Source organism: Erigeron canadensis, chromosome 5 (assembly GCF_010389155.1).
Source record: "Erigeron canadensis isolate Cc75 chromosome 5, C_canadensis_v1, whole genome shotgun sequence".
Taxonomy (NCBI): Eukaryota; Viridiplantae; Streptophyta; class Magnoliopsida; order Asterales; family Asteraceae; genus Erigeron; species Erigeron canadensis.
The window spans coordinates 4,486,707-4,502,104 of record NC_057765.1 but is presented as its reverse complement, the minus strand read 5'-3'; the positions used below and the strand labels follow the sequence as shown (position 1 = coordinate 4,502,104).

At 32.6% G+C, this 15,398-nt stretch overlaps 3 protein-coding genes across 3 annotated transcripts; 2 read left to right on the top strand and 1 right to left on the bottom strand.

Annotated features, from left to right (window-relative positions):
• The first annotated feature begins 4,112 nt into the window (after nucleotides 1–4,112).
• Nucleotides 4,113–6,168, top strand: LOC122600322 (probable purine permease 5). Its single transcript, XM_043773028.1, has 2 exons — nucleotides 4,113–4,254; nucleotides 4,856–6,168. The coding sequence occupies exons 1-2, from the start codon at nucleotides 4,230–4,232 to the stop codon at nucleotides 5,938–5,940; spliced, it is 1,110 nt and encodes a 369-aa protein (XP_043628963.1). The 5' UTR covers nucleotides 4,113–4,229; the 3' UTR covers nucleotides 5,941–6,168.
• A 698-nt stretch (nucleotides 6,169–6,866) lies between these two features.
• LOC122600323 (eukaryotic translation initiation factor 5A-like) lies at nucleotides 6,867–8,484 on the bottom strand. Its single transcript, XM_043773030.1, has 5 exons — nucleotides 8,329–8,484; nucleotides 7,901–8,023; nucleotides 7,659–7,715; nucleotides 7,395–7,469; nucleotides 6,867–7,138 (listed from the first exon to the last, which is right to left on the bottom strand). Exons 1-5 carry the CDS (start codon nucleotides 8,452–8,454, stop codon nucleotides 7,037–7,039), a joined length of 483 nt encoding a protein of 160 aa, XP_043628965.1. The 5' UTR covers nucleotides 8,455–8,484; the 3' UTR covers nucleotides 6,867–7,036.
• A 3,929-nt stretch (nucleotides 8,485–12,413) lies between these two features.
• LOC122600059 (F-box/LRR-repeat protein 25-like) lies at nucleotides 12,414–15,398 on the top strand. The gene is made up of 3 exons (XM_043772710.1): nucleotides 12,414–12,592; nucleotides 13,153–14,127; nucleotides 14,979–15,398. Exons 2-3 carry the CDS (start codon nucleotides 13,201–13,203, stop codon nucleotides 15,162–15,164), a joined length of 1,113 nt encoding a protein of 370 aa, XP_043628645.1. The 5' UTR covers nucleotides 12,414–12,592; nucleotides 13,153–13,200; the 3' UTR covers nucleotides 15,165–15,398.

Sequence of the window (15,398 nt, the reverse complement as noted above, 5' to 3'; positions counted from 1 at the left end):
AATGATTGAAATTGTCTCAACCTGATTTAAAACAACTTGACAGGATCTTTATCTAACGATTTTTTTTATATAGAATACGATATATTTTCCTAACTAATACTCCTAAAAACTCTCCTAAATACAACATCATGAAATGCAGCAAAATCAAGAAATGAGATTAGAAAATAGAGTTTTTGGAATCATATGTCATGTTTTGATAGTTTTGGGAGGATCTTTAAGACGATTAATCATTTCATGTTTTTATATCTTTACAATGATGTACAACTTATACAGCACATAATACAAGTTATTAATGTAATAGTATGGTAGATCTATCGCAAAATCTGTGCAGATATCAAATCTCATTTTCTAACGACAACTTTTAAACGGCAATTTAGTTGTTAGCGATCCGGTATCCATTGATATTCAACTGGTTCGTATGCAACACTCGTTCCATCGTTGCCACCTCCAATAGAAACCCATATGGTCTTCCCAACCCTTGTATCGTGAGCTCATCCTTGAAAAAAGGTTGGCAGCACTGTATTCTTAGCCTCGTTGTGGTTTAGACAAGGACGATGTAAAAAGGGAGTATGTAGAACATGATTAACTTTAGCATGGGGTCAATATGGACAACCACCCTGGTACAACAAAAAACATTTTATTTTAAATATATATATTTGAAATTCTGGGCTTCTGGCTACTTCAAAAATTAAAAGATAAGTAATACATATTGATGGGTATGACATATTAGCTTTTCAAATCTCATTTTTCAGATTATCTTTGCCTACTTACCTTATTATATATAATTTAAGATCATCAATTAACCTTTTCTTCTTCTTTGTTAGTGCAATTAAAACGGAGACTTACAAATATTGAATGTTTAAACTCATTTTATATCTTTGTTTGTTGATCTTGTCATCTTGATACAAAATACGCAAATTACTATTAGGGTTTGGTATTTTCTTTTTGAGTTTTATGGCTCGACTTGGATGGTAAAAATGTGAAATTTTTAGATGTATCAGTTGTATAAATTTTTGTATGAATATTCTCTTTTGTATTTTAAAGGAGTAAAGTGATTGTAAATGGATTTTGCAAAGTAGATAAAAGAAACAAGGCTTTTCTTATGTATTTTTGCTTTTAGGAATCTCGTAACCCACACACTATATAGCTAAAGAGGGAAGATTTGGATATATCAATTGTATTAATGTTTGTAGTTGTATTTGTATTCTCTTTTGTATTTGTATTCCCTTATATATCAGTTGCTCATAAGATAAATATAAGTAACTATTTATTGCACTTGATTTGCTAAGTTATATATATCGAAAATACATTAAAACTTGTACCTCGTCATTTTTTGCATTAATATATTCAGATCGTGTGATGGTTAAAGAAATTGTTGGTTTCATTTTTTTTTGTGAATACTTTTACTTTCATCCAAAAATTGACTTCAGTTGTTTAGTCTGTTCTCTTTGCAAAATAATACTCTTAGTTTTATGCACATCCTTCTGATTCTTGAAATTCAAATTGAAATAAATTAGAATTCTCAATTCTCTACGACGTCTAGACGATAAAATCTTTTGAGGAATACGATTTCATTGTAGTTGGATCGTTAAGTCCTGTTTTGGGTCTACAACTTGGTTATAATTGAATGGTTATGTTTTTTTTGCTAGTCTTTGAGCTTGTTTGGATTAAATCGTTTTGTAAAAATTTGTTTTCTAATTAGTGGTTTAACTTTGCCCCTTTCAATAAAAGTATTGGCTCTATCCTTGAAGTCTGGCCAAAATAGGTTTGACCCAATCTTATATTGCTTTATCTATACCATGATAATGGTTAACTTATACATAAAGATTTTGGTGAAAAAGAAAAATAAATCTTTTTAATCACAAAATGAGGGATATGTTATGGAAATTTTAGGGCCAAAGTTCCGGTGGTTCCAAACGATTGTATTATTATAAATTTTTAATATATTTTTAAAAGTTTATATATTATTTTCTTACAACGAAGTTAAATTTTATGTTTTTGTTACCCACAAGAGAAGAGGTTATTTGAAACTCTTAAAAAAAAAGAATTCAAAAACCCCTCTCCACCTTTAGATAAAAAAAAATGGATGGATTAGATTAAAAAGAAAAAACTCTTCCCAACACTAGAGGGGTATTTTTGTCACTCTCACTTATTGTATTAAGTTAATAGAATTTTATCTAATTCACTAAAAAAAATTTATCTCACAAACCGTAAATTGTTAAACGAAAAGAAAAACATGGGTAGTCTTAGAATTTCGTTCTCTTTCATTAGAGATGCTTTCGACATACTTTTGACGACTTTTTAAGTTTCGGTTTTTTTCCATCACGATCATCTTACACATGTGTAAGTTACTATTCTTTGATGTCCTACACATGTGTAGAATGAACCTTTTAATGGTTTCCACTTGTCTTACACATGTGTAGGATTAATGAACATATGTACACAACAATGAAGGTTAAGGGCGGAGCCCGTCAATCCATGGCGGAGTCATGGTAGCCAAGGGCGGAACCCATCAGTCCATGTCGGAGCCATAGCGGCTAAGGACGGAGCCCGTTAGGTAGATCACCCATCACCGGTCACCCCCTATGACCTATCATCCTGTATGACCTATCACCCTCAATGACCTATCACCCCCACTAGCTTTGGTTTATGAATATCCTTAAGGACGAAGCCCGTTCCGAATCATAATTTTTTTTCAACATACACATGTGTAGGATGAACATACACACATGCGTAGGATGAACCCTTTAATGGTTTTTACTTATCCTTGCACATGTGTATGATGAGCCTACACATGTGTAGCATGAACGTGATGTGAAAAAAAAATCGAAATTTAAAAAGTCTTCAAAAGTATATTGAATTGCATCTCTAATGAAAGAGGACGAAATTTCAAAACTAGCCATGCTTTTTTTTCCGTCTAACGATGTACGGTTTGTGAGATAAAAGTTTTTTAATGAATTAGATATTTTTATTAATTTAATAAGAAGAGAGAGATGTTGACTTTTTCATAATGACAATCATGTCCTTCTTGATCTTGATGAATGGAGGGCTGAGATTGGTTATCGCGTTCTTTATTTTTTAGTGGTTCTCAAAATAACTTACCCCTTACCCTCAATGTATTCAAGTTTATTAGTTATGCTAATATATCAAATGATGAGAAGATTTGAAACAACTAATCACAAGATTATAACACGTAAAAGTATCAAAAGATTGGATGGAATTCATATAGTTAACACCTTTTGAAAGAGAAGCAAAGCCTTACCGCCAAAAGAAACTTCCTTCTGTGCATGTGTTTTTATCCATCTCTAAAATGTTTTAGTTTGATTTACCGAATCTATTCATACAATACTATCGTCCCAATTTAATCTTCTATTTTGATTTTGGAAATCTTCCTTTCGCAATCTTTTTAAACGTTTTAGTTTGATTTGTTGAATCTATTCATATATATATTTTAAAAAATGATAGTAAGTACCTGCACGTTGCAGCGGTGACATGGTGGGGGTGATAGCTAGGTCATAGAGTGTGATATGTTATAAAGTGTGATAGGTCATAGAAATTGATATGTCATAGAGTATGATAGTCAAATGCCTTGGCCGTACGGGATCCGCCTCGGATTTAAAAATTCGTCGAAAGTATATCAAATGACATCTCTAATGAAAGAGCATGAAATTTTAAGAACACCCATATAATTTTTATAATTTATCGATATATGGTTTTTGAGATAAAAGATTTTGAATGAATTGGAAGAATAAATGATTTATGGAGGAGAGAGAAAAAAAATGATTGATTGAGATTTGAGGAGAGAGAAAGGGTATTATAGTTATTTTAGGTAAATATAAAATAGATATGAGAGATATTTTGAAAAAGTACTTAAAATCAATATTGAAAATTTAAGTTTAATGTTAAAAATCTAGAGGCTTTTTATTTTATAATATAATACAGATATATTATATAAAAAAAATTAAAAATTGATGATCACAATTACAAAAGAAATATTTTAAAAATCAAAATAAGATATTTAAATTAGCACGACGACGACATGAATATTAAGTTGGGAGTTCACGTAGTCAAAATAGTGAATTGCGTTTGGTTGGCAAAATTTATTGATTAATTTAAATAAAAAATAAAAAATATAAATATAAATACGTATGAACATGAATGAATGAATGATAGCCAACCCAGTCGCCGGAGATACACACATCTAACCAACAACTCCTGCCGACAATCGGATGCATCAACCATTTCTTCAACAAGGTTTCTCTTTTCTTTCTCTTGTATCATTTCATCTCTTCTGCTTAATATCTTAAATCGCAAATTCTTAACCACACACATATACATATAGTTTTATTATTATTATTATTATTATTATTCTCTTGTCAGTAATTCTTGTGAGTAGTTACTATTTATTTCTTTTTTGGTAATTTATTTATATTTTATCTTTCAGTGTATATGAGTCACCATTTTACTGTTTTCTACTGCTTGTGTTTGCAATTGCAATTGATACTAAAAAATGGGTGCACACAAAGTAGTACTATGGGTTTGAGACTGGTTAGTGTAAATGCTTTGTGGGCCCACTATGGAGTACTTTGCTAGAAAATGTTACTGTACATAGGTCATAGGGTAATACCCAAAGACACCTCGATATTGCCTCGTGCCTTCGAGTAAGGGTCTCTTAGGTCAAAAGGATGACGGGGTTAAGGTTTTGTTGTCGTTCTAAATCTTTTGCTAGAATTTTACATGAAATTTTTCCTACAGTAACGGAATGTTATAAATTTGCCAAATTTGTTAAACCTATTGTGTTATTAATTTTGTAAGTATTGGTTAATTTTATGTCATGGGTATTCATGTATTTTAGGGATAGGAATGGAAGAAACGGAGGATGCACCGCCTAAATCAATTCATGACAAAATAACCGATTGCAAGAATATGGTTTTTGAGGCATACAAGAGTAAGCCTATATCACATTGGGTTCTTTTACTTCTAAGTAGCGCAGGGATGCTTATAGCTTTCCCTGCTTCTAGTCTTCTTTCAAGGCTCTACTTTTCGAACGGTGGCAAAAGTAAATGGATCATTTCATGGGTATCGGTTGCAGGGTGGCCTATCCCTCTTCTCATCTTACTTCCTATGTATTTCTTCACCAAAGCCACCCCGACTCCTTTAAACCTAAAACTCGCTTTATCTTATATCGGTTTGGGGTTCTTAAGTGCTGCTGATAATCTTATGTATGCATATGCCTATGCGTATCTCCCAGCATCGACTGCATCCCTTTTAGCCTCTACTGTCCTCATCTTTTCTGCAATTTTCGGGTATTTACTAGTCAAAAACAAAATCAATCTCTCGACTATAAACTCCATTGTGGTTATTACAGCAGCCATGGTTATCATTGCTTTGGACTCAGATTCTGATAGATTTGACTATATAACCGACACCCAATATGCACTTGGTTTTATGTGGGATATTTTAGGATCGGCTCTTCATGGTCTAATCTTTGCTCTTTCAGAACTTGTTTTTATAAAACTACTAGAAGGAAAAGCATTTCATGTGGTCTTGGAGCAACAAATAGCAGTTTCCTTTCTTGCCTTTGTCTTTACAACGATTGGAGTTGTGGTAAATAATGATTTTCAGGGGATGAATTCTGAAGCAAAAAGTTTTATAGGTGGGCAAGGTGATTACTATATGGTTATAATCTGGGGTATTGTAACTTTCCAGTTGGGTGTTTTGGGTTCAACTGCTGTGTTATATCTATCGTCCACTGTGTTGGCCGGTGTCCTTAACTCAATAAGGGTGCCTATCACTAGCATTGCTGCGGTTATACTTATGCATGATCCTATGAGTGGTTTCAAGATTTTATCGCTCATTGTTACCTTTTGGGGGTTTGCGTGCTATATATTTGCTAGTTACCCTGTAAGTCCTGTTTCGATAGCATCTTCTAGTTGTTAGTCTTTTTACCGTCAAGTCTCTGCAACCAAAGGGTTGGGGCTGTCATTCTTTGGAAAGATCCTTGTAAAATTCTGTCGTCAAGCAGAAAGTTCTTACTGTAAGGTTTGTATGTTCTCACCCTTTCTCATTCTATGTATATCAGAATGGATATGAACATTCTACATTATCATATATAGGTTTGTATGTTTATATACATATTAAATATAGATCTGAACATCTTATACTGCATCACACATTGTCTTCACTTGGTAACTAGTCTGCAAGATTTGAGTTGAGTTTACAATTATTGCAGATTGGATTATATCCCCATGTGTTATCTGTTAATTTGTGGACTATAGAAAGTGTATGTATCAAGATAGTGTATACATAACCTGTTCATTAAGGTTGAATGGAGCAAGCGAAACATTCTAGATAAGGTAGTTGCTCTTACCAGTACAGAAAATTAAGTCCCACACATACTTAATTCAACCTAAGAGCTTGTGGGGTGGTATGCCGTGAAACAACTAACCACGCCATGGCTGGTTCAGTGTGGTACACTAGCAGGTAAAAGGTAGTTTAGCATGGTTTCAATGTACGTTCTTTAGGGTGGTCCATGTGACCACACCGAGTGCTCCAGGTAATTAAGACTGATCCGGAGCTGGCCTTTTTGGTCTTACCAACTGTGACCAAGATATTAGTCATTTACCATACAGCTAAAGTCTCATTTTAATCATAAATAGGGCGCAGGTGAAATGTCACTACAATGTCTAATACCTTGTCTGAGTGTCTGATACTTTTGATGGAATTTTTATGCTCTTCCCTTGCGTCTTCTGTTCTTGGGTATTTTGCTTTTGTATAGTCACTGAAAGCTGCTGGATTAGCTTAGTTTTTGAAAGTCATGGGTATTGAATAAACAGAACATGTCATAAATTGATCATATTGATATTCAAGTTTATTGTCCTATGTTTAGTACATGGATCATTGCCCTATATATAACACACAAAGGTGTCACGAAACACCTCTAAACAAGACCATCTTTACAATACATACTGTTATGGGATAAGTCTTGGTTCAGTCATAAACATGGTGTTGGTATAATGTAACTATGATATCGTGTTTAATTCTTGCCGATGTCTTTGATGGAATTGATCTGCTCTTCTCCCATAGCAGACATAACACTAACCACAAGATCTTTCCCTTCGGCGAACCCATCTTTAATCTATGCGCATAAAAGATAGCATAGTTAAAAAGAAATGTGAGAAATCGTCTATAGAAATGATGCACAATATCCAATTTGACCCCACATTCTTTTCATTGCATTTGCAAATCCTTTTATTCATAGTGAATAAGGTAGAAGGAAATGCCCCAAATGCTTATACACAAGGTAGACAGAATGAATGTCAAACACTATATTGTTAATGATTGTTGCTAACTTATGAACTTTGTCCCAGTTTGCTATAAATGATTATATTTACCTGTGAGAGCAGATTTTCATCGGTGGGAAGCCTTAGATCATCTTTCGTATTCCCTGCTTCGGTTAGAAGACTCACCTGATAGTTGAAACATCATATTTGTAAGTCTGTAACTACAACACTCAAAAAAAACTTCACATCCATTATACATCCCTATGTTGGACGAGTACATGTCCAACAATTGATATACGGATAGTGTTATCAGTCATATATATATGTATATACATACATGCATATACACAAGTGAATATGTACAAGTAGACTTACAAAACCGTCTTCAGAGATGTCAATCAGTTGAAAATCTGTACGTGTGACGTGAGGAACCTGCAAAAGACGTCCGACGTATCAACACTACCTAATTGTTCCCATGAATAAACGCTAACTGCATACAACTTGGAGATTTGGGGGCCAAGGATGACTTGATTAACGGACGAAACAAGGGGAAAAAGTGAAAAATACACAACAGAAGTAATGAAGACATGTAATTGGAAGTTGAAAGAAGTATTTACATCACAGTTGTGGGAAGAAGGAACAATATCTTCAAGCTTCTTGCCAGTAAAAATGTCAATTCCCACAAAATGGCACTTTGCATGTCCATGCTTGCCTGTTTTCGAGGTGGAGACTTCAACAACCTGTATGCATACTAATATATGGATTATTATAGATTTATAGTACAAAAAACAAAGTATATAAAAAAAATAATGCAAATTTATTACGAGTACTTGCTAATAATTACTTGATAGATAGACGCGAAAATTCTCTTTATGGATTATATAGTTGAGAGAAGTTTTTAGTTATTTTCATGTATAACATTTTATAACATGTGAAGCCGTTAACAAATCATCAAAAGATCAGAACAAAAAATTCGATAATTATAATCCTTCAATAGATATGGGAGTAAAGATAAAAAAAAAATCCATATATATATTAAACGTACCTTGCATGGTCTGTTCTTGATGACTATATATCCATTTTTACGAATAGTACCAGCTTGTTGTGGGAACGTTTTCGATGCCCCAGAATCAGCCTTGGACTCAAAGTGAACTTCCCCGTCCGATGACATACTTTTTCTTATTTCGATTTTAGATTATTTTGATGAACTAAGCAACTAAGCAAGTTTGGTTTGTTGGTTTAATTGAGGGTGATTCTGAATTTTCTTTCTTTCTTTTTTTTTTTATTTTTTATTTTCTAAAAAAATATATAACTATAGGGATGATGATGAGACAATGGTTGATAAAGTAGTGTGATTAATTACTTCTCGAATTTTGCTTCCTTTTGTTGTTTCTGTCAATCACAGTGTCCCAAACACTTGGTAAATATCATCTAATCATCATCTTTAGCAGTGACGGATATTGAAAATTTTAGCCGTGGGGCCAAATTTTTTTTTTTTTTAACTTTATGTTTCGAGTATTATATTAAAGTCATGTAAGTTTTGGTTTAAAAATTATCCCAAGTGTTTAATAATATGACAAAAGAGTTTGAACACTTCGAAGTTTTGGTTTTATAAACAAACTCCCCCAAAAAATATGTATGATTTGAACAAATTATTTTACATGTAATGAATAATGATAGGTGTTTTTTCAATCTAGGTAAGCATTATAGAAATTGGCTATAACTATATAAAAATTTGCTTATGTAGTACTTTTGTACTTTCTTGTAGAACTCTCAATGGTGATGCATTTTCAAAATAGAAAAGAAGAAGATGATGATAATGATGATGATTAAGATATGTATTACATGTATTATTTATCTTTGATAAATTGTGATATTTAGGTCTAATTGTAACTCTTTCTCTTCCTATAAGTCTTCCTTGCAAAAAAAATCATTGGTGTTGTCCACGTTGATCGGAAAATCAATAATTAGTACAATTCTATACTGTATAATGAATTTTTATATATTGTAAATGTAAATTAGCTTGAGATCAAATGTTGACATGTTGTGTTAAATTTATTTAATTAATAGGAGTAACTTCGACTGCAAAATTTTTTAACATGTTGTGCAAATTAATCAACAAATTAAATGAAGAATGCATATATAGATTGATACACATATATTGCCACCATCATATCGTATTACAACTTTTCAGATATGATTCTAAATCTTCAGGAGAATAAATTTCTAACTTAGAGCGGTGACTGAGCCAGAACTTTTGTCAAAAATCACTACAAAGTTTTTATGATGCCAATAAACATAGATTTAAACTAAAAATTTAAAATACACTTGTATAGGATTGTCAATTATATTTAAACTTGATAACTACATAAAAATAATATTAGAAATATAAAATTTTCTTGAGCTTTTTCTTTTGTACTATAAAGACTCATTTTGTAATTCTAAACAAAGTAGAATTAGCAAAAGATTTTGTGTTAGTATTTTGTTATATTTTAGTTGAGTTGTTTTTTATACATATATACCATTATGTTAATGTGGTATATGATCAAAGACTCAAAGCTATGAGACATGTGGTGTAAGTCATAAATGTGTTTTATTTTGTGTTACCCGAACGTATATGATTATTGTTCTAGTTAAGTTTTGATGGCATTCAGTGTTTGAAGATAAAAATATGTCACGTTAACACGTCAATTGTCATGTATGTTGAATTATTTATTATTTTTATTTTATTATTCTATTTTTATAAAATTGAATATTATAATTTTTGTATTAAGATTGTAAAGTGCGTTAGTTTATTTAATATGTTTGGTAAACATGAAATGTTTTTTTTTACTCTAATTAATTTATTTTTATTTATGATGATAGGTGACTTAATGTTTTTTTTTTTCTTTTAAAGTATTTCAAATTCTTTTTAAACTAATTTTGAATAAAAAATGTTAATTAACAATATTATTATTTATTAAAGGTATTAATCACGGAATAACTAACGTACTTTTCAGTTTATGCATGGTTGTCCATTATATTTTTTTTATTGATATACATTACCCACAAACTTATAAAATTTGTACATAGTTGACTATTATCTTCAAATCTGTTTCTTTCTCATTTACATATTTTCAAATCTTCTTCTCTCTTAGGAAAAACTCCCAGAAAACCCAGTTTCTTTAAAAAAAAAAAAAAAGGAAATGATTAATCCTCCTAAACAAATAGTCTAATATTTCTCTTAAGTATAAGATAATGACATGTGAAAAAATTAGATTAGGAAAGAGAATTAAAAAATACCACATGTCACCTTCTTAATGTATTAAGAGGATTATTATTAGGCTATTTGATTTGAAGGATTTATCATTTTCCAAAAAAAATGTAGGTTAAGAAAGAGAAAATGATTAATCAACCTAACTTATCTATACTATATTATATGTATTACTACAGAAAGAGAGAGAAAAGACTGAGTCAACGGGCTGGAAAAATACAAAAATACCCTCACGTGGTTAACATGTGAGGGGCTTAACGGACTTGAGATAACGTCGGTTATCGAAAAGGATGAAATGTGAACATTATCCGCCTATAAAGGATTGTCTCTGAGGTTTTGAAAGTTAAAGGATGAAACCTGACTATTTGTACAAACCGCAAGGACGATTTGTGTCGATCACTCTTAAAAAAAGGGATAATTATATTTTTCGTCCCTAAACTTGGCGCATTTTTCACTTTTCATCCCTAAAGTGAAAAAATTACAATTTTGACCTTAAACTTGGAAGATTTTTGCAATCGACGTCCCTCGCCAAACGGTGTTAGGTTTCAGCCGTTAAGTCTCACACGCGCAAAACACGTGAGAGACTGAAAGTGCAAAACGTGACATGTTCAGGGACGAAAAATGAAATTTAATTTTCTGGTGTCATCATCTTCATCTTCTCCGGCTAACTTTCGTCGGAAAACTTAAAATACCGATATCTCACTCGTTTCTTCGAATTAGACCACGAAACCACCACCAAACTTCTCAAAATTAATTTCCGCACGAATCTTAACCAAAAGATTTGAGATTCAACACTTTCCGAAAAGCTCAAAATCTCGCCACCATGGAATACTCAGGTCCACAAAATAGTTTCAGTTGATAAATACGACCTTCATAAACAGTCTGACAAGCAACATCAATAACATTACATAAAATTAAGTTGAAGAGTTTAACATTACATAAAAAAAATACTAAATATGTGTTCGGATAAGTTACGAAGACATGGTAACAGTCTAAGAGATAACATAAAGCATGAATGTCTGACATGATAACAGAAAGAGATAACAGTCGAGGGGACATAGAAAGCCGAACGAGTGGTACTACGAGGTGGTCTCATGTTTTTAGGGATGGTTGTGAAGTGAAAACGTGAGTACATATGTATAAATTTATATAGTATGTGTATGAATATGAAGCTATGATACGTAATAAATATGGTGGTAAAAGGTTTCTACTTAACGTCTTAAATGAAGTGCACGTTGGACATTTATTGAAGCTAAGTGGCAATGGTTCTCAAAAAGAAAAAAAAAAGAAGAAGAAAATCAACAAAAATTGTTCATATCTTCTCAAATCGATCTGGAAATCACAAGGTTTTATTCTTGATAGAATTCTGAGCATGTTGATGTGATGATTTCTTCATTTCGTTGAGTTTGATTGACAGTTCGTTTTCCGGCGACATTTTGAGTTTTCCGGCAAGTGTTGAATCTGAAATTTTTTTGTTAGGATTCGTGCGGAAATTAATTTTGAGAAGTTTGGTGTTGGTTTTGTGGTCTAATTCGAAGAAACAAGTGAGATATCGACATTTTAAGTTTTCCGACGAAAGTTAGCCGGAGAAGATGAAGATGATGACTACAGAAAATTAAATTTCATTTTTCGTCCCTGGACATGTCACGTTTTGCACTTTCAGTCCCTCACGTGTGGGACTTAACGGCTGAAACCTAACACCGTTTGGCGAGGGACGTTGATTGCAAAAATCTGCCAAGTTAGGTTCAATATTATAATTTTTTAACTTTAGGGATGACAAGTGAAAAACACGCCAAGTTTAGGGACGAAAAATGTAATTTACTCAAAAAAAAATAATTAGAAACGCCAATATGTCAAATGTACCACTGTATGTCCGAGCAGATCTAATTGAACCCTTAGACTGTATTTCAACAACTCCACCGCAGATCCCAATCGCACATCCACCGCAGCCCCGCCTCTCAATCGTACATCTGTAGCAAGCATCTCCACCGCAAAATCGCACCTCTACACCGCAGCTCCACCACAGCTCCACCGCACAGAACTGCCAACATTAACAGTAAGAGTTGATTCAGTTAATTCTTAATTGTGTGTGTACGTTTGCTTATATATATATATTATATATATATATATTTGTGTATAAAATGAAACCTATATCTGTTTGGATGATTTATGGTTAAGTTTTGATTTAATTCCAAACGTCTGTTAGTATTCTATGTATCTCATGTTTCGGTTATACTTATAAGTAGTAAATTGATTTGATCTTGATAAGAGTTCTTCAAAAGTTCGGTTTTTTTTTTAAAAGAACCTGGGTTTTCCGGGTTTTTTCTTTATAAGTTTGTGGGTAATATATATTAATAAAAAAGTATAATGGGCAACCATGTACAAACCGAAAAGTACGTACGTTAGTCATCCTGTGATTAATCCCTTTATTTAAAATAGTAGTTTGGTTGGGTTGTAAATGAGAGTATAAAAAGTGGGTTTAGTTGGGTTGGATAAATATAAGAAATTAGTATTTTAATGAATAGTATTGTTGCGTTGGGTTATGAATTGGGAATCGCCTTAGGTCCATCGTAGCAGAGATGGTAAACTTATAACATTTGGGTTATTTTGTTGCAGTCAGTATTTTCAACCAACAAAAGCTCGCTCTGTTGAATTCTTGATGCCATGGAAGTTGGAGATGAACCTCCAAAAAAAATCAAAACCCACGAAACATTCGACCCAGAAAAAGAAGAAAAAGATAGGATTAGCTTATTACCCGATACTTTGATTATCAATGAAATTCTTTGTCGTTTAGAGTCCACAAAAGATGCAATCAGAACTGGTAGTCTTTCGAAACGATGGCGACATCTTTGGCCTTTAGTTCCTAGTCTTGTCTTTTACGATTGTAGACAGTTCCCCGATTTCTATTCGATTGTTGATAAAACCCTAACTCAATGCCAGTTAAACGAACTTTATAAATTCCGAGTCTGCACCAATTACGATAAACGGTATAAATCCCATGTCAAGAATTGGATCCATTTTGCTATTAGTAATAACGTCCAGCAACTTCATTTATATTTAAGGGACACCAAAGATGAAGTCGATGAGTTTGTATTGGAAGATGACGCTTTTTTCGTCAATTTTCATTTTACCCGTCTCCATTTATCGGGGTTTGTATTTAAACCTAGTGGGTCCATTAGTTGGAATAACCTTACCCATTTAACCGTTTCATATTGGAAGGTAGTTGAAGATTTGATTGCAATTATACTATCGGGAAGTCCTTTATTGGACACTTTGACATTAGACTATTGTTATGGTTATTCATTGCTCAATATTACTTCCAAGAGTGTTAAGAATTTGGTCCTGTGTGGATATAATGATTATATGGTCGATGCTATCCAAATCAATGCTCCTTATATTTCATCACTAACAATCATGGGTGATATTTTGTTATCTAAGATTTATTTGCAAGATGTGTCTTCTTTAGTGAAAGCTGAGTTAAATTATACCATCTTGAGTTATGACGCAACAGAGAGCGAAGTGATGCTTAAAAGTCTTTTACTGCGCCTTAAACATGTCAAAGAGCTCAAAATTGGGGTTTATTGTTCTAAGGTAAGTCTTTGTTTTCCTTTTTTGTATTATGTGTATTGAATGAATGTTTGTAAAGCTTATTTAGTTAGTTAGTATGGCAATCAAGTTGTTTCATGTATACGTAATTAAAGCCCAATAATATTTCTACTTTGAGAGAATATTAGAATAAGGTAATTAACTACTTAAAGCAAGAGATAATTTAAGCTTATCTCAATAAGCAGTTTCTTTTACAATAACTTGCCACGTATATAGAGTCACGGGATAGAGCCACACTTACGTGAGTGAGGTCAGTTGATCCCACTTAAAAGTTTCCACCCTTCAATTTTTTTTTTTGTTGATTGTTGTTGTAGCTTTGTAGGATGTCGGTTTCTTGAGTTTGCAAGAATATTTTATTTTTGTATACTGTTTGCTGTAATTCTTTTGGGTTATGTATTGATTGTGTAGCTTGCAGAAGCTTAGTAGAGGCCCTTTTTGTTGTTCTTATGTTATTTTTCTTGATATTATTACTGGAATTTTTTAAAGAATGTATATATTTCTTGGTTTAATATATTCTCATCTTGTAGTTGTGTCCACTCAAGTGTTGTATGTGTATGTTGACCACACTAGGAAAAGTGTCCAGGCATCTATGTCTAGAGTATGATTGTCTTTGTTTTTTCTTTTTCTCCATCAGTTTTGTTTGTGTAAATAGTTTAAATTAGAAATAAAAAAATATTGTGTGTCAACCTAACCCGTTCTTAGAATTGACCCAGTTCAATCGGAACTTATTCGAACATGTTACCCAACCCAGCCATCTTGCCATGTAATTCATATAGGCATCATACAATTCTTTTTCTGTTCTTTAATGTTCTCATTGACATTTTGGTCATTGGCAGGTTTTATCTCGTTTGGAAGCTAAAGGTTTCATTTTTCCATCCAACTTGAAGTTTGTACAAGCAGATTATTTTGTTTCTGATACTGAAACGACGGATTATTCTGATTCTGATACCGATTTGACGGAGCTAGGTGATTGCTCTGATAATGACTCATCTGATAGCTTCTTGCGACTTAAATCAGAGTAAATCAGAGTGTAGATTCGGTAGAACTAATGAATGATGATTGCATTGGTCCTTGAGCAGACGAGGACAGTTGATTATGAGCTCCTTGAAATCATTTTTAAACTAGGCATGGCACTTCGAATTCTGTTTAATTTCTAGGGCATTTTATGTAGTAGATTCCAAACTATGAAGCTCTTTGATATTTAATGTTATGTTGTTCGTTTGTGTCATATTCTTTACTAGCTTTCCGTTATCAAA